Genomic DNA, 24,621 nt, shown 5'->3' on the forward strand with positions numbered 1-24,621 from the left:
GATAGCGAAGATGATGGCTCGAGGAATTGTGGCCTCAAAGACGGAACTCAACTTTCTGAAGGACGCCATATACTTTGGCTCGTTAGCAAATGATATTCTTCGGAAGGTACATCTAATTGCGCTTGAGATGCCTCTATACGGAACAGTCACAATTTTGTCGACCCATGGAGTGAAATGGTTTCTAAGCTTGGGAAAAAGGGCCCTTGAATACCTTGTGATTTTTGCCTGTGATACCACTTCACACATTATAGCCCCAGCATGTATCGCCTTTACTGCATGTGACCAATACTTTTCAGCTTGGCTATGGCCCACCGAAACCCATCTTTCACCATACACTAAGAATTGATTACCTCCATGTGCTCAATAAATTACATTTATGCCCTCTGTAGGTTCAAGACATAGTACTGTAGCTGGGCAGATACTACGGGTTTCAAGTACACATAAAATGCGAAATTTCTTCTTCCTCAATGTGTGTATGTAATGCAATTCAATGTTGCTCGGGCATAGCGGCGGATTCTGATCCTTGGAAATACCACTAACCTTGACACCCAGTCTTTCACGTGTTCAATATCGTGGTAGAAGATCAATTTCAAACTTTCAAAGTCATTTCTTTTCACCAATTCTGTAGACCATCACGTTTGACCCGTCGACAGGATCATCAAAACACAAGGAGTTCCTTTGGAAACGACAAGCTCTCAATATGCATTGAACTTCCTGCAGAAGATCTGCTGCAAAGTTGGGCACTCTCGAGATATCGTTGGTAAATTTGAAATGCTTAACATTATCTGCTGTTAGAAAGGACCGCACTGAAGCGCGGGCGATTGCACGACGGACGGCATGCCCCGTAGGCAACATATTGACTGATTCAATATGCTCAACCAGAATACTATCGAAATAGATACCAGGCGAGGTCTTTTCAGGTAAGGCGCGGAGGGTGTTGGTGATAAGATCTGCCATTTCGGCATCTACCCCGGTCATATGGCACATATCAGCGAATCTGACAAATTCGAGAATCTCGGAGATCTTTTCTGAGGTTTCCTTTGAGGTGGGTATGGCTTTTTCAACGTAAAGCCATTGTAGAAGGGCGTTGAAGCTTCTCTCTGAGATGACTCCTTTGATCTTCTCAATGACTATCGCGTCGCTTTTGGCTTTTTGAACTGCCATTTGAACATGCTTTCAAAACATTCCGACTTTTGGCATAGAAGGTCCAGGGAAACTTCATGCTCAGGACCGGATTGGAAAATCCGGATCTTGACTCCGAGGTCCGTGGTAGAGCGGGAGAACACTGAACTGATATTAGAATTCAGTGGCGACTTCGAAAAGACTAGGCAGCTTACTTCGTTATGAATTCTTGGGGGGCATCGACGGGCTCATTCATGGCAGCGACTTTTCTCTTAAAGGTTGTCATTGTTTGCGCTTGCGTAATCTGAACAGGAAATGATCTCGTGAGCAGTTGTTGAAGTAAAGTGATTCGAAGTCAAGAAGAATATAAAGAAGAAGAATATGTCGAAGGCAAGTTAAAGACAAGAGGCCAAGAGAAGTCAAGACAAGTCAAGAAGAGCTGTAATAGACAAGTTAAAGAAGGGAAGACAAAGCGGTGGAAATATGCGAGGGCAACCTTCTTGATACCTCACCGAGGGAGTTATTGGACATTACATCTGTATTGCTGCAATCAAATGGATTGCCGTTTGCTGCAACAGCAAACGGGAGACTTTATACCGTCACTCCCCTAAAGAATTAGTAAATGACTTTCACTTTTTCAATACGTCAAACCCACACCACCTTCGCAATCGCCTTTCAACTTTAGATTTTCAATCTACCATCGCAGATTTTCGAATCCTCACACATAATATATCAGTCTTCAAGATATCTTCACACGCGCTAATAAAGAGGAAAAAGTGCCTTTTATAGATAGATCTTGACCGGGAAAGTGACCTTGAAATCTCTAAAGAGACTACTCTAGACCCTGAATTCGATGTACCAGATCCCGAAGCTAGTGTGGGAGATAATAATACTATGGTCATAGTCAAGTAGTTATGGGCGGCAATAAGAGTGACATGAAAATATCTGTACAATGACCGATTAGAACTTTTGACATTTCCTCATTTGGAAAAAAGGGGAGTGACGGTATAAAGTCTCTTGCTGTTCTGAAGAATTACATTCGGTTCAAAGTAAAATACATAGGCGAAGCTAACCCAGTCCCATCCGATATCTGGAGACCATGCTGAACTGACACGCATTTTGGAGTATCGGTAGGTATAGAGTGAAAACAAGCATGTTAAGGAGTAAGGTTTACGGACTGGGGGTACCATCATCATAACGTGGTCCGGCATCGTCATCGCCGTAGCCTGCACCAGGCGTAGCGGCGGCGCCTCCCATGGCCGGGGTTGGAGCATCGTATGCAGCAGGAGTGGGGGCTTCGTAGCCACGCTTGGGTATGTCGCCTGGAGTAGGGGCGCTGAAAGCCCCACCAGGTGTGGGAGCATTGTCGGCCCAAGCGCCCGGAGTTGGTGCAGATGCACCAGGTGTAGGAGCGGCATAGGCACCAGGAGTTGGTGCAGAGTAACCACCGGGTGTAGGGGCATCATCATAGTCACGTTGGTCACGGCTGTTGGACAAGCCACCCCAAGCTGGAGTACGGTTGCCGGTGCCGGCACCGGCGCTGGCTCCTGCGGTTCCCCAGGCTGGGGTACGAGATCCAGAAGCAAAGGCATCATAACTGGAGCCGGAACCGGAACCGGCGCCACCGTAAGGGGTGCGGGATCCAGAATTCCATGCTGGAGTTCTGTTACCCATACCACCGTAGGCAGTACGGTTTCCATCACCATAAGCGGTGCGACTTCCGTCTCCGTAGGCAGTCTGATTCCCGTCGTTCTTCCAGGCAGGCGTACGAGAACCACCCATACCACCTCCTCCCCAGGCCGGAGTGCGTGCGGATGTTGCACCTCCCCAAGCCGGTGTCCTGGAAGAATCGGCAGCCATGGGAGTACGACCACCTTGCCATCCAGGGGCACCTCCCTGTGGGACACGCGATCCTCCTCTTCCACGACCCACGTCTAATGGCTGTTTGGAAATTGGACTAGAAACTGTTAGCAAATATGCCGTAGAGATAATAATAGCAGTAGCAACTCACTCCTTCGGGGTCAGAATATCTCTCGGAATAAGAACAGGCTTGTTTGATGTGTAAAGCTCAACTTGGGCAGTGGCATCATCGGAGTCGCGAACAATACCGACTAGACCCTTGTAGCGGCCCTTACGGATTGTCACAGTCTTACCGATTAATCTGTCGCGGCCACGTTGGGGAGGCGGCATCGCACCGCCACGGCCGGCGCCGGGCCCTTGCATTTGCATCGCCATGGCAGGGTTCATCTTGGTCAGATCCGGTCCGGTAGGGCGGCCACCCCGGGCAGAAACAGTGACAACGTTTGTTGTCCGCACCACAGAGATGCCTGCATTCTCAGCTTGAGCCTTGTTGTGCAGGAAAAGATACGAGCGGTGGATGTGGCGAATAGCACCAGTTCTCTGTTCGCCATAAACTTCACGAACGGTATCACCGTGTCGAATTTCGGCGCCATTGCGGTCTGTCGCGACAGCATCACGACGAGGGGTGATCTTATTGGCGATCTGGGTAGGAAGCACATTGCGAACAGAGCCGTTCTGATCCACAACACGAAGGGATTCGCGGTCAACCTTGATAACACAAGCCACGGTGGCAGCACTATAACAATGTCAGTAATCTCAACGAAAAATCTTGGCATTAAACATACTCAAGCTGCACAAGGTCATGAACATCATAAATGCCAAGTTGACCATCAGCAGCCATCTCAGCAGAGAGACGAAGATCTTTGCTAAAAACGGTAATCTCTTGCATGCTCATATCGCTGAGCAGGGTGACAGTGTCGTCCTTGACTTGGACCACCATACCCAGTTCATTCTGGTAACGACTGCCTCCAATCACCTTGACGTGATCTCCTTCTCTGAAACGCTTGCGAAGAGTTCGGACGGGAGCATCGATCGTTTGACCAGCTAGATCTCCCTCAGTGACTTGTAATGAAACAATTTCGCCCCGAGTTGAGACCGTGCGACCAATCAGGCCTTGCTGTTCACCACGGTACACTTCCACAGGGTCACCGGGCTGGTATGCCTCTTCAGCAGTCGAGTTCTTCAATGTTTCAGCCAATGACGCCAGATCCAGGTTCGCAGTGCCATCCTCTCCTCCACGGGCAAACATGGTCACCTCCTCCAGTCGCGGGTTCACATTCTTAGCGACCAAATGCTGGACTCGCATGTCCTTGACGAGGAACCCATCAATGTAGTTGTCATTAAGGTAATTCCACGACTTACCACCCAAGCCTGAGGTAGACGAGAGGTATTTTGCGTGCTTCTTCTTGGCCTCAGACTCGCTGAACAAGCGTTGTGGGGGGCGGACGGCACTCGCACCACCACGCTTGCGCTTGGGGTCAACAATCGCAGCAGCATCTTCATTCATACCGTAATCCAGTCGAGGCACAAGTCGGACGGTCACGTTGAGGCCATTGGTCTCGACCTCCTCAATTTGGGCTAGATCACCTTGGTACTTGCCACGCTTGATACGGACCCATCCACCAGGGTTAAGGTCCTCTGACTTTTGGACTCTCAGAAGATCAGGCATCTCCTTGACGGGAACCAAGGTCAATTTCTGGGATGGATAGTAGAAGTTGATAGCTTCCAGGCCCTCGGTAACATCGGCTTGTCGGCGTGCCTCACAGTAGAACCAACCTTGCATGATGTTTCCTCGCTCGAAGGCCGAAATGATGCGAATCGGGTTGCGGGAGCCTGGGGGGCGCTCTTCAATCCGTTTTTGAATAGAGTAGACTACCTCGCGTTCCTTGCCGGGCTTGCACCGACCTCCCCAAATGCTGGGGTCCTCAACGCTGGGAAGAAGCAGTCGCTTGGGGACCACAAGGGTATCCGTTGCAGCGGCGCGGTTCCGGCCATAACGTTCCTTCAGCATCTGCGCCTGCTTCTCTGCATCCATTGTCGCATCGAGCTCACGTTGCCGATCGAGTTGTCTGTGGCGGCGGTCGTCTGTCTCAGCGCCGGCGGGCAATGCGTCGAGGTCGTCGGGATGCATTTCTGTGCCGAACTCAGCGAGTTCATCCTCATCCTCCTCTGCTTCCTCCTCATCTGCATCGACACCAGCCTCTTCATCGAAGAAATGATTAAGACCGCCTCTTCTGCGCTTGTGCGGACGAGCCTAAAAAGAATCAATGTTTAGGAAAGCTCGTTGTATTTGCAATGGAGCACCAACCACTGCCTCTTCTTCCTCTTCTTCTTCCTCTTCCTCTTCCTCGTCATCATCGTCATCTTCGCTATTTTGAGCTTCGTCCTCATCTTCCTCATTCACAGCATTCCCGCTAGGCCGATCGGCTTTTACTACTGGCTGTTCATTGTAATTTCTATCAGTATCGCGATCAAATTCACATTTCGTGGGATACCACTAACCTTGGAATCGTCATCGGAATCGTCCGCAGCAAGGGGATTGAAATCATCCTCCTCCTCATCGGAGCCGAAATCATGATTCAAAAGGTTCGACATTGTGTATGGTAGGTATCGGGATCAAAGGAGTGGGATTCGGAGGCAAAGACACGACAGTAGTCAGCTGACTGACTGGGCTGCAGCAATCGGAAAGTTGAATGCGGGTCAATTGAGTAAGAAAGGACTCGGAAGGATCAAAGTCGAAACCACCACTAGGTGCGCAAGGAGAATGGTCCTGCGGGCTTTGCGGGCACCGAGCGACGGGACTTAAAAGGAAAACGGCCAGAATCCGGGTTGCATCAAATGCGAAATGAAGTTGGACAAAATTGAGAAACGACGATCTGGGGGGGATCAGAGCTTTTATACCCAGAAACGCAGGTTGTGTCAGGTGAGAGATTGGGTTGGCAAGCTAATCTTGAAGTGAAGTAAGTCGCGCCGAAAGTCAAAGGTCAGAAGCTGCACAGTTGGTCTCTTTGTCTACCCGGATACTGTTTACCATCAACTGATTTCCTAGACTTGAAAATAGTCATTTATCTTTTTGATGCTATTAGTTTGGCATTATCTCTTGGGTTTAATATTGTTTTCGGAAGTCAGTATATGTACCTGAAAGTCTGACAAGCATAATGCATAAGTTTCAAATCTCGATCCTTCTATTTTTACTTGCTGCTCCGGTTTGAGGCTGATATTGGTTTTCTATGAAATAGCAAAATTTCCAACATGGTTATTTGATCAAGATCTTCTCAATCAAGTTACTTTGAAGAGACTGCATGAATAAGTTGGGGAGGTCCCCGAGCACGATGTATTCTATTGGTGTAAACCCAAAGAAAGCAATATGCACTGTCAATGTTATATCCTACAAGACAAGATCGTAAGGAAATGCGTCACACCGGACGGGATATCTAGCCGAAAAGAGAAGAAAATCAACGAAAATAAAGCCTGCAAAAGTAAGACCAGGCACGGCCATGGCAGCCAAGAGAGAACGAATCAAATCTAGCCTTTAGAGCTTCATACCGAACATCTCGTGCACACGCAGGCTCTGGCGGACACTCAGATCGAGCATGATCTCCTCACTTCCACCAGGGATAGCATAGGCACGAACGTCACGGTACAGTCTCTCAATCTTGCCACCCTGGCCACCACGGCTGTAACTCAGACCACCAAAAATTTGACTGGCCTCGCGGGCACAGAACTCAAAGGTCTGGGTGGACTGCGCCTTCAGGCCGGCAATCGCACCGCCCAACTTTAGCATCGCCTCAGTCTCTTCCATGCACTGGCACTGGAAGATAATATTCTCCAACCAGTTGTATGTGGCCTCGATTTGGCGAGCCATATGGGCGAGCTTCATACGGATGACCGGGTGATCGACCAGACGTTTTCCGAAGGTCTTGCGCTTGTGGGCGTACTTCATGGACTCTTCGTAACAGACTCGGGCGAAGCGGACACACTGGATGACAATACCAATGCGCTCGTGGTTGAAGTTGGTCATGATGACCTTGAAGCCTTGGTTCTCCTTACCAATCAGGTTCTCCACGGGCACCTTGACGTCCTCGAAGGTAACGTAGGTGGTACCACTGCTAAGGACGCCCTGGCAGTCCATGCGGCGGGTGCTGACCCCACCAGCCTCGCGCTCAATAAGCAGAACGCTAAGACCGTTCATGCCGGGCTTGCCGGTTCGCACGGCGGTGGTAAAGTAGTCGGACCAAATGCCGTTGGTAATCCACTTCTTCTCGCCGTTGACAATGTAGTGCTTGCCATCCTCGCTGAGCTTGGCCTCACAGCCAAGGTTTGCAACATCACTGCCGGCATCTGGCTCGGTAATAGCCAAGCAAATACGCTTGTCACCAGCCAAGATGCCGGGAAGGATACGGTCTACCAGCTCCTTCTTTCCAAATTTCACAAGAGGGGGGCAACCAATACCGTAACCACCGACCAGGTTCCATACCAGACCACCGCTGCCAGCGCGCGAGAGCTCATCAGTCAGCAGCATCTCATGGAATAGATCCCAGCGGTCCGGTGACACAGACTTCACCCGGTAAGGAGTGTGCTTCTCAGGGTACTCAACACCCAACAGACCGGCCAAGTATCCCCGCTCGCCCATCTGCTTGTAGATATGGGCGGGGACTTCCTTACCCTCATCCCACTCAGTAACATAGGGCTCGATTTCTGTGTCGACCCATTCGCGAATCTCCTCGCGGAGAGCAGCGTGGGTCTCGTTAAAGTAGGGGGAGGAGTACTGCGATCACATAGCGAACATGTTAAAATCTACCCACGCCAATTGTTGATGTTTCTCGGAACGACTTACACCTTGGTACCATGAAGGATCGGCAAAAGGAATCAAGTCGCCAAAAGGATCTTGCGGCTCAGCAGTTGCACGGGGCTTCACATCGCCCGAAGCAGGTTCCGGCGTTGGCTCGGCCTTGGGGGCTGGAGCTGGAGCTGGGGCCGGGGGAGCCGGTGCGGCTTTGGTATCCAGCGAACCAATTTGCAGTTGGCCCTTGTACTTCTTCAAGATTCCCTCATTGTGGTACTTCCAGAATTGTTTCGAGGCATCCTTTCCGGCAACTCGTTGGAGAACTGTGTTAATGTTACTATTGAACCTCTCGGACATCGGGCCGGAAACCATGACGTACTTTTCTTCCCACCTGTTCGCATATATCTCGTTAGCACATGCTTTTCTCACTACTTATACTCCACGAATGATGGCCGATAATTGGCTCGGATAAAGATGGATAACATACCAGGATGCTCATCTTGGAACTTAGAGATATCGTAGACATCCTCATCGATTATAATATACAGGCTGTTGCCTTTGCCATGGGACGCCACGTCGTCCTTAGTGAAGGTTTTTGACATGGTGGGCGAGGGTTAAAGAGAAAGAGAGTGATAGGATTGGCGATGAACGGAATTCAAGAGAGGTATAATCAGGAAGACGATCAGATGAAGAAAATTTTTCCTGAGGTCAAAAATAAAAACAAGGTCAAGTCCGGGGTAGATGGAGCCTTCGCGCTATATAGGTATGGGGCCGCTGGATCTAGGAAACCCCGTGTTCACGATTTCCCTAAGGTTTCCTGTTTGGGGGCCTCGGAGTAATAGCTATAGCTTGTGCTTGACGGTATGAATTTGGTCTTCAGGTGGTCCTCGGCCGATGATCAAATCGGTCATCGCCGTAAGCCCGCCGCATGATTGGTTAAATGTGCGTCATCGCAAACAAAAATGCCGAGGCGATTGGCTTATCTAATCGGTCGCGCATGTGAAGACCTGAACTGAGTAAATCGGCCCCGATGATCACGGAAGTATGTACATTCGATGGAGCTATGTATATCATGATCACTTTGAAGTTGCCCAGATTTCCATAGATAAGTCTTTCCAAGTAGGTACCGGAATAGGCACTGGAACTTGTATGGAAGGTACATTGGACCAACCTCAAGACTACAAGGTTGACTGGCTTCATCTAAACCTTAATCTCTTCAGTCTTTACAACTTTCCAATGTAGCAAAAATGAAAGGTTCACTTCATATGACAAGCGGCAGAAGCCGCACTACTATATCAGGAACCGAAAAATCCTGACAGCTCTAGTAATACATCCAACGTCAAAAGGGCTTATATTGCAGAACCCTTCTACTCATCTCCCCCATCTGACTCGTATGTGAAATCATTTGGAAGAGGCGCATCCTCCGCACCCTCTTCATCCTCATCAATAGCGGTCAGGACACCTGCGGCCGCCGCAGCGCCAGCAGCATTATCCGACATGCCAGCCCGTTGAGGGGTCTGCAGAGAAGCATTGTCCATGGCGACCTGAAGGCGATCCTGTAGAGTCTCGGCAGGGGGGGCTGGTTGCCTTTGCTCCTTGCTGGCCTTCAGCTCAATAATATCGCGGGGCTCTTCTGGCTGCTTGTCGAGGACAACAACAACACCACCGGTAGGCTGTAGAACAAAGTTAGCTTGGGCACTATTGATATCAGGCGTGACACGACATACCCGCTTGACTGGCTCATACCGCGGGTCGGGGAAAGTAAGGTATTTAAGCTGTGCAGGCAATGCCCTTGACATATTGTCTAACTCGTATCCAACCTTCTCCCGCTCCGCCTTCTTCTTCTGGCCCTCTCCAGTGGTCTTCTCTCCGTCTTTACCCTCTTCTCCCTCCTTGGGGACACTCTCATCAGTATCCATCTTCTCAGGCAGCTGGTCTGATACCTTAGGTGTGGTGGGTGTCTGATCGATGTCCATGCTCTCACGGCGGGCTTCTTTCTCCCGACGCTGGGCACGGCGCTTGGCGTGGGCAGTTGTGGAAAGAACGGCTGTCTTGACCATCTTCGGAGCCTCTTCATGCTTCACCTGCTGCTCTGGGGGGTAGTCGAACAGGCTGGGGCGAGTATTGCTGTGGAACTTGAAGTTTGGTACTTCCAGCTTTTGGTCGACACCGATCACAGAGGTTGGGGTGAAACTGAGGGACAGGAAGTGAGTAAGAGGGAACCAGTACCAGTACTGAACAAAAACAGCAGCACCGACGATACCAGGCATGTTCAAATTGCCGGTCTGAGTCTGCAGGCTGATAGTGCAGTTGCGACCACCGGCATCAATGATGCCGAGGGCCACCGCACATCCAAACTTAGCCATCGCATCCTCATGACGGTCACCCAACATCTTCATCATGGACTTCCGCAGGCTGGTAACGCGAGGGTTCATCGCCTCGTTCTGCTGGACAAGAACCATGGCAAGGGAGATCAAAGCACCCTGGCGGACAAAGTCTGTTGAGTCTTTGAGCATAGGCTCCAGAAGATCAATAGCCTCATCCAATCCAGTTCCCGCACAAGAGATACCAAGAGCCATGGCGGCACCGTAACGGACGTGAGGGTTGTAAGATTCGGAGAGCAGCTCAACCATACGGGGAACACTCTGGTGCTTGCGGAACAAAATGAAACCCAAGCTCATAACTGCCACTCGGCGAACATCATCGTTGACATCGCTGACGGCAACGTGGAGCAGCTTGCGGACAGCCTTGTTGCTGCCGCTGCCACAGTAGGCCAGAGCGATGGTCATGATACCACCGTAGCGGAGAGTTGGGTCAGGATCCCCAAGAAGACCGTTGATCAGCTCATCAGCACCTTCCTGGCGACCGTACATGATCAAAGCCATACCCATAGCCAGGCCGCGAACAATCTTCTCGTGCTGAGTGTCGTGGGCGTATTGAATCATATCCTCCAACGCCTTCATGTTGCCAGTGCCCAGCATGACGAGACCCATGGCAAGACCAACTGCCTCACCGTTAAGAGCAGAATCAGTGTAGAGAACATTTCGGAGGTCTTCGTAGATACCCTCGTCACCAGTAGCCATACCTGCCACACCCAAACCAAGGGCACCGCCATGCTGAACAACCTCCTCGGTAGCCTTCTTGAAGTGGTCACGGATGAGATCCACAGCCATACCACCGTGATTGGCGTAGATTAGGCCAAAAGCGTAAAGAGAACCACCCTGGCTGTATACGGAGCCCGATCCACCGACGCCAGCAATATGCTCGCGGGGCAGGTAAGGCTGCAAAAGCTTTTGACCCTGACTCAAGTTGCCACGGTGGATAACACCTAGAGCAGCAGTGGCGGTGAACTTGGACCAGTTAACAGCCTTGCCCAGCCAATCCAGGTTATCACGGAAGAACTTGTCGTGAGTAGTTCCGGCGTGCATGAAAGCATTTGAGAGTGTAACGGCAGTGTGGAAGATAGAATTCCGAGCCTCAAGGCTATCGCGGACCTTATTCAAAATAGCGATATCTGCTTTGTTGTTCCGGTAGAGGAATTCCAAGTTCAACTGAATGGTCTTGATACCATCCAGAATGGCAAGGATGTTTTTAAATGCAGTGCGTTGCTCATCATCTTCGCCCGATTGCCGGGAGATGGAGATAGACTGGTTCTCGAGCAGCGGGTCCGACTCGTTAGCCTCTGCATGTGTGTTCTCCTTGTCGGCCTCGTTTTCTGGTACAAGCTCGGCGATCTCTTGGCGAACTTTCTGGAGGAACTCCTGGGTACTGTTGTCATAAAGGTCAAAAGAAATCTGGTAGGCGACAGCCAAAGACCGTGGGTCGCCCTTCTCGACGAGTTGGCGAAGAATAACGGATGCCATCGAGTGTTCATTAAGGTAAACAACACATTTCGCGATGGAGAAATAATCAGGTGCAGGGATCTCGTTCAGAAGCTCGAGAATAAGTTTCAGAATCTAAATGGTGAACTAGTTAGCACTGCTCGCCGTGTCAAGGAAATGACTGAACAAACCTCGCTTCGGAACGCCCGCTCTTGGACAATTCCCATGCAAATATCCAGCACGTATTCCATGAGCTCCTCACTCTGACGAGATTCACCCTGCTGCTTCTTCTCATCTTCGCTAGCACGGATGATAGCCATACGGAGAACATCCAAGCTCTTGGCCTCGATGGCGACTCCAATGACCTGGCGGTAGCGCTTCTGGCGGAAGCACTCTTCGAACAATCGCTCAATAATAGCCTGTAGTTGACCCTGAACACCACGCTTCAAAATAAGTGGGCTGTCCTCGTGTTGAATGCTGATGTCATCGCCTCCAGGGTGAGCGGCGTCGATGCCAGGGACCTCTTGGCGTGATAGCAAGGACTTCGAAGGCAAAGCAGACTTGGAGAATGGTGTGATCGGAGAGGTCAGGCTTGCTGATGTGCTTGTGGCACCTTCGCCAGATGCAGGGAAGGACTGGTTCAGGTGGGCGGAGTGATCACCGGAGGTCGGGTTCTGGGCGGCAGATAAAGAGATGAAGGTATCGACGCATTTTGCTAAGCGACGAATTGATTTGTTAGATTGGCATACAGATACAATCGCCGATGGTTTGGCTTACCGATGATTGTCTCCTCATATTCGCCACCATTGTCAAGCTTGAACAGCTTGCCTGCACCCAGAGCAAGAACCATACTCTCATTATATTCCTGGAGATGGTAGTACACCTTCGAGGCAACCAGAGCGGCCAGTTCGCGTTCTGGGAATGATTCATCTTCGTATAGGGCCTCACTGGAGAGATGTCGTCAGCACAAGTAAAATGAGGATCCCGGACAAGATCGCATCGAACGCGATCAAGGTCAGAATTTCGTCTACGCTAGCAACTTACATCTCAGGAACTGCGTTCACAACCTCGGTCCAAAGCAGGTCGATCTGTGAATCTAATGACTTCAAGGCATACACCTTGAGCTCGTGGTCTGGCTCGGAGAGGAAGCCAACCAGACCGGCGGCCGAGATAACTCCGACCATCTTGATTGTGTGAGACGGCGGGCGCCTAGATGTGTTAGATGAAGCTCAGGCTTCAATAATGATGTTGTTGTCGATGTGACGAAGCAATGTCACCCGAGAGGGAGCTTTGGGGGCAGACAGCGAGCAAGCCCCAGGGCACAGACAAAGTCGAAAAGTTATGATATTTGAACCCCGAGCAATACGATGGCAGGAGGCACAAAAATGAAGATAAGGGAAAAGACACGATGAAATGACGTGGAGGTACAAATGGAAGCTGGAAGCAGACAGCGGAAGCTTTGCAGGCGCGAGACCCGACAACGTCAACGGAGCTGACTGTACGGTCACGTGATATGTACATCAGCTGGCCGCGAACGAAGGGAGGTCTGGTGCTTCTTCTATTAAGTAGATCATGACCATGGCTGACGTTTAAATCCCTCTTCCTCCCCTGAGAAATTTGCAGGACAAAGGTTTCTTTGGGAAATATCTGCGGCTTCTGGTCTTTCTGTTCATCATGTCCATTCTACTCCCGTTTCGAGATGAACGGCTGCCCCCGGTACCTGCAGCAGCTTCCACATACCATCACGACCCCTTGCTCTATATTGAACGACAGTCAAAGCACATCCAACGTTCCCTCCAGACTCTAATTGACGCACAAAGTGAGGGATTACTTTCTGGACTTTCTCAGTCCCAACCAGACGATACCTCTGAGGCAAGCTTCACACCAACCTCCTCCAAAACTGGTCGGTCGCGGTCCCCCTCTACAACTCCCGCAAGACAGCCCCGACCCAAGAAGATTGGACTAAGAGCTGCACGAGAAGGCATCTTCCAGTCGATCTATGATCTACTGAAGCTACGCGAAGAAGAGCGAGAAATCCTCTTGTCCCAATTAGATGAGAGAGAAAATGCCCTTCACAAGATCCAAGGTTTTACATCGAGGCGAAACGGTCTGGAAGAAGCTATATCTATGATACACAATGACCGACGGAGTCAGCGCGTTAAGCAGCTTCAAGAGGAGGCTACGGGCCTCGAGACTGACATACATGAACTGGAGACCAAGCTGTTAGAAATGAAGGCCACGCACAGGCATCTCGTCTGCGAAATCGCGGAAATCGAGAACTCGGTTGACGCTAAATTATCCTCCTACACTGAATCCTTGTCCCTCGTGCAGTCAGACATCCGAAATTACCTCCGTGATCCCCAGGTTCAGCCCCTCTCGCGACAATCTAGCGAATCCACATTATACTCATTGAATCCCAAACGCCGGACGCTTGAGATGGCCCAAGAGCTTTGGAAACAAGAACAGGAGGTTTTGCATACGAGACAACAAGAGGTAGATGCCGAGATCTTGGCGCTGGAAGAAGGAGGTGGAGTATGGAAGCAAGCCATGGCGGACGTGTCTGGCTTTGAGAAACGACTAAGAGGATATATGCGCCGTTATATGCAGTTGGATATGCAGGCAACAAACGGTGCACAAATTGGGGATAGCAAGGACGAAGTGGCAGCCAGCGTCTCGGCTGATCTGGAGCAAACCACACAGCGGCTGGAGTCCCACTTAGAACATGCTGAAGAGAAGGATTGGAGACTTCTTGTCTGTTGCATTGCAGCAGAGCTGGAAGCTCTTCGAGAAGCAAAGACCATGCTACTTCCCGCCTTTGGCTTGCCTGCGCCCGAGGCTGAGGCGCCGGTCGCCTCTGCCTCGTCTTCTCAACAAGCTCACGCCGATGAAGCCCCGAGCGAGCATGCAGAGGCTCATGTGGATCTGTTAGATAACGACGATGCTGATCCACCAGCTGATTTATTAAAGGATGGGGATGAACAGCATACAGACACAGCATCCAGGTCAGAAGATGACGAGCCCGATCCAGCATGGCTCCTTGAATCATGAAGTCATGACATATATTTATACACCTAGTTATCAATTTAATAAACATTCATATTTCCTTTTCAAACAAAGTTTACTTTCGAATACAGGTACAAGTTTTGAATACCTAAGTGGAGGGAATTAGTAACTCGGGCGGAAGCTGGAACGTCCAACTCAACGTTTGGAACTGAACCACCTTTGAACTTTCAAGCTTCGTCACGCACTCTGCCTAGGTGCTCGCATTTGAAGTTCAGAGAGACGTAAGGGGAGTCCTATCAATCCTTGATGCATCTATCCCGACCTACTTTTTCCTTTCTTATTCCTTCGGTCCATGATGGGCGTCAGCTCGAATGTCGTGTTTATCTTCCCCGGCACTATGAAAATATAGAGTCAACGACCCCCAGGCACATCCAGGGAGCAATCTTCGCCCATCCCTATGCAACACTGGGTGGCAGCTACAATGATCCCGTGGTCAGTTTTATCGGTGGCGAGCTTTTGAATGCAGGCTTTATCGTGGGAACGTTCAACTTCCGGTAACACGCTATTTTACATTTCTCTGGTTGGAGGGTCGATGGGCTAATACAATTCAGGGGAGCTGGAGGGTCCGAGGGACAGACTAGCTGGACCGCCAAACCCGAACTGGGCGATTATACTTCATTTTATGGATTCATGCTATACTACCTGCATGCTTTGAAACCTATCCAGACAGAGATTAACCGGGGCCGAGATATCGATCTCATACTCGGTGGATACTCCTACGGATCCATGATCGCCTCGAATGCCCCAACGCTTGATGTCATGATTGACCTATTTCAACTTGGCACTGGAACCGGTAGTATATCTCCAGGTACTCCCATTGATCAGATTTGCAGAGAGGCAAGGAAGATCGCTGCAGCGACAATACCAGATTCTGTAACAAGGCTAGAGGACGATGACGGGTTGCGCGCGTCAACCTCGATCTCTTATCTTCTTGTGTCACCCCTACTGCCTCCAGTAAGTTCTTTCCTGACGGCATTTACCACGCTCTCAGTACAAGTGGGGGGAAGATCAGCTCAGGCGAGTCAAGCCCGACCCGCTCGTCCAGCCGACCAGCTGAGTGTGCACCGGACACTGGCTTTGTTCGGGGATGATGACACATTCACTTCTGTAGGTAAACTGCGGCGGTGGTCAGCCGAGTTGGGCCGCATGCCGCATAGTCAGTTCAGGGGGTGTGAGATTGAAGGCGCGGGGCATTTTTGGCGAGAAGATGGAGTGGAGCATGAGGCGAGGGAGATACTGCGGGACTGGCTCCGTGGATATACAATGTAAATTTGGCATGATTTGATTTGATTTGATTCAAATCATTTGATAAATAAATTCATTTCCTTGTATAATAAGGTAACTGAACTCTATATGGCTTTGAATCCTGGTAAGAGCCTAACCAAGATCTACGGAATGATGCCCTGCATTTCCATAATCGTGGCGTAAAAAAGTGTCCCGCTCTCACATGCAATGCATGTGAACATCTTTCGTGAATGAGATCATAGCAACTTATAAGGTCATTTGAACACATGCATTATCTATCACAGAAAAATCAGTTCCACATTCCCCGTAATGTAAATTGCAACCTAAAATTGTAAGCGTGGGGAACCCACATTGGGGCAAGACCGGGGTAAGTTGGGGTCATCGGGTGGATTACAGTTGGTCCCCGTGACGTTCTTCAGACCGCCCTTGGTCTTCATCTCTTCTTTTTTGCTTTTCGCTTTTCACCTTTATATGTCTGGTATCTATTTAATATCTATACTGGTCTTTAAGCATCTCAGATCCCGGATGGCGCGATCCCGATGCACAAACCTTCGATGTCGGTATTGGGTGACTCCGCAATAGTCTCAAAATGCTATTCCAATCGTGACTCGGATCGCATTCCTTCGCCACCTCGTCGATCCCTGCACAAAGCCATCTCTATCCCCGCGGTCTCTTCAATTGTCAAGGACTCGTGGAACTGGGCCGGCGATACCCTTGGTGCCTATCGCGGTGGACCTTCGGCTGAGGAGCGGAAGCAACTGGCGGACATTGAAGATCGGAAACAGGTGCTTTATTTGAAAATAAAACATGTCAGTCATTTTTCATCCCAAGCGTGGCAGCCCGTAGCATTTGGACTGGTACCTGGACGGGCGGTCGCATCTGTTGCGTCACCGTGCTAATCGTGATTTCGGCTGCAGGCAGTGTCGTACGAGGAATGGTGTAGCTGCGCCAATGAGCTCGACGTGCTAGAAGACAACAACGCCTGGAAACAGGCTTTTGAATGCCCTGACTACCATCCTCAGTTGGTGCAGGAACGGCTGCGGGAGCTGGAGGAGGCGCGCATCAGCTGTGATGTGAGCCGGATGCTTTTCCTAGTCCGGACCGCGCTCAGTCGGGACCTGGGGAAGATGAGCAACGCGTCTCTCTATCGCCACTCGCATATCGGGACTAAGGATTTGATCGATCGATATATCACCACAGCGCTAGATACAATCACGAACTTGGTAGATTTGTCGGTACATAATCGCTGTGATGGGCTGGAGTTGAAGTATATCCTGGATCAGCTGCTGGCAGCCCGGCAAGCATTTGGTCGCAGCGCGCTGCTCTTCTCCGGAGGTGCTACCTTTGGTATGAATCATATCGGTGTGCTCAAGGCGTTATACGAGGCCAACCTCATTCCTCGCATTATATCCGGCGCGTCAGCGGGCAGTATTGTGTGTGCTGTATTTTGCACCCGCAAAGATGATGAACTGCCAGGGCTTCTTGACACCTACGCGCACGGTAAATTTGACGTTTTCAACGAAGCAGGACGTGAAGAGAACATTTTTCAAAAGGTCGCGCGATTTTTGAAGTTTGGCTCTTTTCTCGACATCTCCCATCTGGCAAATACCATGCGAGCTTGGCTGGGAGACATCACCTTCCAAGAGGCATACAATCGAACGCGGAGAATTTTGAACATCTGCGTATCAAGTGCTGGCATGTATGAGCTCCCGCGACTGCTAAATTACATTTCTGCCCCGAATGTCATGATCTGGTCTGCAGTGTAAGTCTCGAACCCCTTCGATTTGGCGCGAATGATTCACCTGACACAATTACAGAGCTGTGTCCTGCTCTGTACCATTAGTCTTTAGGCCATACACCCTGATGGCCAAGGATCCCATGACGGGATTACCAGTTCCATGGAATGATCTACACAGGGAATATATCGATGGCTCGGTTGATGGAGATCTTCCGATGACACGATTATCCGAGATGTTCAATGTGAACCATTTTATTGTGTCACAGGTTAATCCCCATGTCGTACCGTTTTTACCCAAGGAAGATGGCCCGATCAAGGACCTCCAGGGGTCATCGTTCCTGCCTCGGTGGGTAAACACAATGACGCACCTGGCGAAGGACGAGGTGTTGCACCGAATGAACGTCTTGCTAGAGCTCGGTATCTTCCCAACATCCATGACCAAAATTGCGTCGATTGTGAATCAGAAGTACAGTGGCGATATTAATATCTACCCTGAATTGATTTCCTCCAACTTCCCACGGATCTTGGAGAATCCGACCACGGAGTTCATGCTCGAGGCTTGTCTGAGTGGTGAACGAGCAACATGGCCCCGGCTAAGCCGTCTTCGAAACCACTGTGCAATTGAACTTGCCCTTGATCAAGCCATTCAGCAGATGCGGGCCCGTGTGGCTTTCAGCCCGGGTCAAGTAGACTTGCGTATACAAGGCTCCCTTCAACACCCACCCGACCCAGTAGACAGCAGTGCTAACCGGGGACGTCTGCATCATCGCAGGAGGAGCTCTCACAGCCACGAGTTAGAGAGAAGACGGTCAAGAGGTGCATCGCGAAGTCAACCAGGGCGAAGACTTCGAAAGGCACGGAGCACTGTGTCACTTGAAAACCCACAAAATTTTTTTTCCAATAATTTAATCTCCGCGCCGCCTCCCCCAAAGGCCCACAACCGACGATCTTCAATATCATTTGGCGGCGGGATATTTGCAATTGGTTCTGGTAGCGATGGAGAGGAGGAGCCTGAGTTTTTCTTCCCTGGTCGCCCTCGGCAACCTCAGGCCAGAGATTCCTGGGATGCACCGTCCCACGAAGGAACGCACTCTCCTGCCCGATCCCGGCGATCATCTTTCTCTGGCAGGTCACAACGGTCCGTCTCCGTCCGACAGGGTTCTCCCAAGCAGGTATTGGGACCGTCGGCTCGAGATATCTCCATGGCCTTGTCACCTTCATCCCGTCACCTACTTAGCATGACGCCGACGGTTCATCCGAGCTCTCCTGATTCTATTGTGCGTAAACCGCACCACTAGTTTCCTTTACACCCAACCAACCGTGATTTGAGAAACAATCAGGCTGCCAGTAGATCTTGGCGGACTTTTCCCCGAGCAACTTCCCTCGGTGGTTACGTACGCCAAACAAATCCAATATCTCCCTTAACCTCAAGCCCCCCGGACGGCCACAATCCACTGCATATCACTTTACTTGCTAAGTGACTGCTACGACTTGCTGCTTCATGACCCCGTGAATGTCAAATCTCGGGACACCATCTTCTTGATATTAGACGTCTCGCAAAGCCCCCACAAATATTTAAGGCATGACAGATATGAGCCTTGACCATGTACATAATAAGGTTTCTAGATTATTAACTTTAGTCAAAGAATAATCTCATTGAGTCTAGATCGGCATGACAATTCAAGTCATCTGTACGAGCTTTTCCGCCCTTGGCGCCTTTTCCATGGAGAGGCTAAGCTCTTTTTGATCAAGGGACCGAGCTTCAGGGGGAGAACATGGCCTACAGTACATTCATTCAAAGGTGTGCATCGACAGAAAAACTTGGCGACCCTGCGCCCGGGCAGTGGCCAAAGAAAGGTCGTGAGTGGAGTTCGGCAATCCAGGAAGGGGAAGCATCGACATTGTACTCCGTAGTTGGTGAAAAATTATCTGATACAAGCCATGCAGGAAGCCGCGGTTACTATTACTCATATCCTACCTCAAGGCGGCTGGCACGCCACGTGTGTTTCTCCTTTTCTTCTTATTCGATAGATTCTTCTTATTTTCACCGTAACCGCCTGCAGAATGGGTTGGATCAACCTCTGGGCCCCCAGACGATCCCTGAAGTCATGGACCCACAAATGGAGCTAAAAAATACCTTGAAAGGTTTAGACTGCAAGGACCCACTCACGCTATTCCCGAAGAAATGAAGGCTGACGACGACGATTCAGGGAAAAGTCGAAATACTGGACCACGTCCTCGAGCCAGTCTTGTCAGATCGCAATGAAACAGGGTCTGTTCCGCGAGTGTTTCTAAACTCCTCATCTCAAAGGAGCGAATCACACGGAGGATCATATTCCAGACCCCCCACCATCATTTGAAGCTCTCAGACTCTATCTTGATGTGTTGTTTACGTGCTATTTGGAAGAAATTACCATGAGCCTTGGAAGGGAACTGGTTTCCAGTCCCTTTCAGAATACCAAACAGTCAACTTGCTGCCGAGCAGGTTCCACAAAGTGTTGATCTTCTCGTACCAGCGATACTCATGGGCGGGCTCTTTATCAATCAGTGGAAACGTCGATCATTTTCCTACCAAGGTCTCAATATCTGTCCACTTTTCCCGTGGCAGAACCCAAAACATTGAGCACTGTTCCCCTGTTACATTCCCTGTATCAGAAAAGAGTGTGGCAAAGCTGAATGACCTCATGGAATTTAAAATGAGATCAGACTCACAAGCCATGAACTTATGTGGCTGGGCAACGTCTCAATTATGAAATCACCGGTGGACCTTACCTGGCGCAATTTTAGACTTGCAGAAGATTTTCACTCCAATGAGATTCTGATCTTCCTGCACATGTAAAGAAACAAACTTGAAATCCAAAAACAGGGTGTGTTCCTCGGAAATAATAAGTTCTTCGGCCCTAACAACTTCGTTCGAATGGGCCCATGGATGCTTGTTGAGCGTGTCCATCCCAATTCGGTAGGCGGCCCTGATGATCTTCGATGGAGAAACATGATCCCTCAGCCCACTCGGCATCACTAATATACACGGAACATGATCGTCACCTTATCGCTGTACCAGGGAGCCCATTGGAGCATTCCAAGCGTAGCGACGATACGATTGCCTCCTTCCGTTCAAGGATGAATCCACTTTTTCTGTATTCTCTTTACCTGGAACAGGTAACCAGCCGGTGTCTGGTTGTCTGGCCAGCAGCTATCACGCCATACGTCGTCGAGGAAAATACCCGTGACCCTAATCAAATGCGCCGATTTTTATACTTTCTGGCTATCGTCTCGTCCCTGACCCACCAACCCTTCAGGCTCCAGAGATCGACACCCGCCTCCTGATGGAGCGGCCAGCCACGACAAAAGGCCAATTTTAAGATCATTGCCCGATCTCGGAGTTCCCATTAGCCATGAGGAGTCTTGGACCCAGCAACCTAAGGCTCTAGTCTATATACCCATGCTTTTATAAAGAAGCATCCGTCCGCCGTTTCTGCTGTTCCCCATTCACTATACATCTGATCAAGGTTGTGTTTCTTGGTCCAATTCCGTCCTCTCTTTCTCGAAAATCATTTCCAATCTTTTCATAATGAAGTACGGTTTCGCTATTATGGGCTTGATGGGCTGTGCCCTCGCTCTCCCCGCTCACCAGGGTCCTCCTCCTTCCGGTCCTCCTCCCTCAAGCACTCCTAGCAGCTTCCCTGGCCCTGTGCCTACCGGCGACTTCGAGAAGCGTCAGTTCGGCGGTCTCCCTCCCGCTGGTACTCCTCCCTCTGGCACGCCCAGCAGCTTCCCCGGTCCTATGCCTACCGGTGAATTCGAGAAGCGCCAGTTCGGTGGCTTCCCTTCCTCTTTCAGCCTTCCTTTCCCCGAGCCCACTCCTGGCCTCGGTGGCTTTGAGAAGCGTCAATTCGGTGCTCCCCCTCCTCCTCCTTCTGGCTCTGCGGGACCTACTCCCACCGGCCCCGTCCCCACTCCCTTCTAAATAAATTTCCCGCGCTACTACCAGCGTATGCCAGAGCCGACACAACCTGCAGCTGTTGAGTCTAACTGGTAGAAATGTCAAAACATGACGCTTTGTACAGATATTCACGTCTTGAGTTATAAATTGGATCAGATCAGGATTATGGATGCGATATACTTTGGATGGACTGATACTTATAGATGGGTTTGAAACTTTCAATGTTATTCTGTGATCACCAATGCAGTAGTTCGTTATGGTTATGTAAACACAATACATTCCTGTGCCTACATATATGTAGGCAATATATTTGTTTTCTCTCCAAGGCTATCAGACTCGGATCTTTATCTTCCACACCGAAAATTCCAAAGTGTACCCAGTACTACCTCCCTTTCATATTAGATGTACAGTATACCGTATCGGTGAGGGTAGTTAAAAAACACATGATCAAGTCGAGTACTTGCCCCGAAGCCATATGTTCCTAATCGGCTTAACCAGTGTATACATGAGATCCAGATGTACTTTAACAAATCTTAGGATTTGATGCTTAAAACAGAAGTAAACAATGCAGTAGATTACTCAAGATCATAACTGCATGTCAATGAATGTGCTTACTACTTTCTAAAAATAAAACTAATTTGCCTGCATTAATGTGTTACATCCGAATTCAGTTTGCCAATGCAGGCTAATTAGCAGCTATTTTAAGTATGCTAATTAAGGAAAAACTTCACTGCCAAGCACATAGTGTCTCCACCATGTTGCATCACCGTTCAGCGGCAATGCATAATACCCATTGGCTCTCGTTGAGTCCAGCTGCCCTCGAAGCCGGGCAGCTTCCCGGCGCCTCAAATTATGCACGCCGGGAGGTCTAAAAAGCATCAGCCAAGTCTCTCACCCAAGCTTTATATCCGAACGCCTCCCGCTGCTCATTGCTTTGATATTATCTGAAGTTATAGTGGCCTACCTCCACTTTCAATTAGCAAGGGATGCTAATTGAAGTTTTGTTTTTTGCCTTTTTTTGTTTCTGTTTGCCTTGATCCTGACTCCAGCTGACCAGTTGCAGCGAGTCAAGTGGCCAGTGACCCCTCTAACCCTTGTCCTGACCGTGTCCAATCTGAGATCATCCCCACTATTTGTGTTTGTTACCCTGCAGGCATTCAAGCCTAGACTATCAGGCTTGAGGGACACGGAATCATCCGCCAAGACCCTCTCAGCAGGGTTTATTGATCCCTTGTCGTCAGCCCCGGCCGTGGCGCTCTGTATTTGAACAAGCCGCGTTGCACAATATCGATTACCCCTCCTTCAAGAGATTCCTACTTTTTTATTAATTTATATTTCCGCTCGAATGTACCTTGCTGCTCTCCCACCGGAGAGTAGTCTTATATACTTCTAAGCTCGTGGAGCCCTCGGCCATTCCCCCAACAACCATGGCCGGCATCGTCAACAAACCTCTGGGCCTGTTTCGTAGGCCCGAATCCCCCAGACCTCTTCACACTAGATGGGGAGACGTGGGAATCTCAGTCCCCACAGAGGGATCATGGAACCAATACGACAACCCTTATCGACCAGCACAAGAAGAGAGACAGACGACCTACGGTCCCGGATTCGTCCCCCACTGCCACCCATCCGACAAGTCTGGCCCCCCCTCAAATGAAATCGATGAAGACCACAAGATCGCATCATCCCGCTCATCGACCTCTCGCCGCAACTCTCTTTCTCTGGGAGCCTTGCGTCCGGGTCGTCTCTCCGTGCGCCTTGCATCACGCCCTAAACACCTTCGGGGAGAAGCACAGCAAGAACGAGACACTCACCAAGAGCGGACTGATTTCGCTTACAAACCCATCCGTCAAGACTATCCTCTCGAGTCGACTGAGAAATCAAAGCCGGTGAAAGAAAAACAAAACGTCGCCACGCCTCCGTTCAAGTATATCCCCACGAATGGAAGATACCTTGAAGAAATCCCCGCAGCGCCTCCGCGCAGCCAGTCTGCTATGTCCCATCGCAGTTCTCTCAGTAGACGAGACTCGTTTACGGAGTCGCTGGAAGAACGGCTTGGTCGACGGGGTTCGCATCAGGAAGATGACTGTTTTAGTCTTCGCTCCAGTGTGGGTGATAGCTCGGATAGTTCGAGTTCGAGGCGCAATTTTGAAATGATGCCGAGGCGACGTACTTCGCCTTTTGTTCCGGCTGATCGGAGGAGGGCTTCTTTACTGAAGCCTATGACTCTGGCTATGGTTCCTGACCCGGAAGATCTTTTTGATTGATGAATTGAGGTTTCTTGTCTACGTTTTACGTTTAATGGGTTTTACGGTTTATGGGCTACGGATATTTTGGTTGCCATTGCGCGGCGTTGGGAATTTGGCATATTCAGGCGTTCAAATGTTTAGAATGGCGGCGTCCGCCATGATTTTTTCTACATAATTGAGAATGGGAATTTGCATCTAATCCTCGGTCGGGTTACACAAGTATTGGCATTAGGCGTCGCCTTCCTACAATTAGTTAGATCCTTTGCCGGTGGCCAGTGTTCGAGCCGAATTACCCAAGGCATATCCGACAGATCTGGTCTAGCCATATTTTTACTCATTTATTATTCTTTTATTGGTACATATGTAAAGCGTTGCGCTGAACCTTCTGCACGGAGCAGGACGTGGCATTTTCCCGCGCGTATGCATAAATTCAAAACGCCCGAGAGCCTGGACCTTCAGGGTCTTGAGGATGCGAGACCGTTACTGATTCATTTGGAACAGTATAACCATGTGCTAGTCTTTCAGCCCAGCAAAATTGTCATTCGGATCATCACATCTCAGCTCCCCGGATAAGAAGCCACGCCGATCACAAAGTGATCATCGATCGTATCGTGTTGGTTCGTACGGGGGTTTTGATTGGCTACATGGACGAAGCGCTTAGAATGGACCAGTCAGAAGAGTTTCGGAGTGTTGGTTTTTCGCCGCATGGATGTGATTTGTGGATATGCACGAGGGGTCTACTGCATGAACTTTGGCGTTTTGACTAAAGATGAATTAAGTAACTGTTGGCTTGGCAC

At 49.9% G+C, this 24,621-nt stretch overlaps 9 protein-coding genes across 9 annotated transcripts; 5 read left to right on the forward strand and 4 right to left on the reverse strand.

The window, feature by feature from the left end:
* Positions 1-603: 603 nt before the first annotated feature.
* N7520_001399 (uncharacterized protein) lies at positions 604-1,408 on the reverse strand (the record flags this gene model as incomplete). The annotated part of the gene is made up of 3 exons (XM_057135334.1): positions 604-1,157; positions 1,232-1,290; positions 1,338-1,408. The coding sequence occupies 3 exons, from the start codon at positions 1,406-1,408 to the stop codon at positions 604-606; spliced, it is 684 nt and encodes a 227-aa protein (XP_057001270.1).
* Positions 1,409-2,292: 884 nt separating this feature from the next.
* spt5 (transcription elongation factor spt5) lies at positions 2,293-5,577 on the reverse strand (the record flags this gene model as incomplete). The annotated part of the gene is made up of 5 exons (XM_057135335.1): positions 2,293-3,079; positions 3,134-3,718; positions 3,768-5,236; positions 5,291-5,422; positions 5,485-5,577. The coding sequence occupies 5 exons, from the start codon at positions 5,575-5,577 to the stop codon at positions 2,293-2,295; spliced, it is 3,066 nt and encodes a 1,021-aa protein (XP_057001271.1).
* Positions 5,578-6,514: 937 nt separating this feature from the next.
* Positions 6,515-8,370, reverse strand: N7520_001401 (putative acyl-CoA dehydrogenase; the record flags this gene model as incomplete). The annotated part of the gene is made up of 4 exons (XM_057135336.1): positions 6,515-7,750; positions 7,820-8,091; positions 8,148-8,159; positions 8,256-8,370. 4 exons carry the CDS (start codon positions 8,368-8,370, stop codon positions 6,515-6,517), a joined length of 1,635 nt encoding a protein of 544 aa, XP_057001272.1.
* Positions 8,371-9,135: 765 nt separating this feature from the next.
* Positions 9,136-12,773, reverse strand: N7520_001402 (proteasome regulatory particle base subunit RPN2; the record flags this gene model as incomplete). The annotated part of the gene is made up of 5 exons (XM_057135337.1): positions 9,136-9,441; positions 9,496-11,724; positions 11,781-12,304; positions 12,367-12,536; positions 12,634-12,773. The coding sequence occupies 5 exons, from the start codon at positions 12,771-12,773 to the stop codon at positions 9,136-9,138; spliced, it is 3,369 nt and encodes a 1,122-aa protein (XP_057001273.1).
* A 490-nt stretch (positions 12,774-13,263) lies between these two features.
* Positions 13,264-14,637, forward strand: N7520_001403 (uncharacterized protein; the record flags this gene model as incomplete). Its single annotated transcript, XM_057135338.1, has 1 exon — positions 13,264-14,637. One exon carries the CDS (start codon positions 13,264-13,266, stop codon positions 14,635-14,637), a length of 1,374 nt encoding a protein of 457 aa, XP_057001274.1.
* A 261-nt stretch (positions 14,638-14,898) lies between these two features.
* On the forward strand, positions 14,899-15,921 carry N7520_001404 (uncharacterized protein; the record flags this gene model as incomplete). Its single annotated transcript, XM_057135339.1, has 2 exons — positions 14,899-15,146; positions 15,204-15,921. 2 exons carry the CDS (start codon positions 14,899-14,901, stop codon positions 15,919-15,921), a joined length of 966 nt encoding a protein of 321 aa, XP_057001275.1.
* A 530-nt stretch (positions 15,922-16,451) lies between these two features.
* N7520_001405 (putative Patatin family phospholipase) lies at positions 16,452-18,933 on the forward strand (the record flags this gene model as incomplete). The annotated part of the gene is made up of 3 exons (XM_057135340.1): positions 16,452-16,754; positions 16,815-17,659; positions 17,715-18,933. 3 exons carry the CDS (start codon positions 16,452-16,454, stop codon positions 18,931-18,933), a joined length of 2,367 nt encoding a protein of 788 aa, XP_057001276.1.
* A 2,273-nt stretch (positions 18,934-21,206) lies between these two features.
* On the forward strand, positions 21,207-21,602 carry N7520_001406 (extracellular proline-rich protein; the record flags this gene model as incomplete). The annotated part of the gene is made up of 1 exon (XM_057135341.1): positions 21,207-21,602. One exon carries the CDS (start codon positions 21,207-21,209, stop codon positions 21,600-21,602), a length of 396 nt encoding a protein of 131 aa, XP_057001277.1.
* Positions 21,603-23,005: 1,403 nt separating this feature from the next.
* N7520_001407 (uncharacterized protein) lies at positions 23,006-23,842 on the forward strand (the record flags this gene model as incomplete). Its single annotated transcript, XM_057135342.1, has 1 exon — positions 23,006-23,842. One exon carries the CDS (start codon positions 23,006-23,008, stop codon positions 23,840-23,842), a length of 837 nt encoding a protein of 278 aa, XP_057001278.1.
* Between the last annotated feature and the right edge of the window lie 779 nt (positions 23,843-24,621).

This window comes from Penicillium odoratum (genome assembly GCF_028828045.1).
Source record: "Penicillium odoratum strain IBT 22623 chromosome Unknown utg000001l_segment0_segment0, whole genome shotgun sequence".
NCBI lineage: Eukaryota > Fungi > Ascomycota > Eurotiomycetes > Eurotiales > Aspergillaceae > Penicillium > Penicillium odoratum.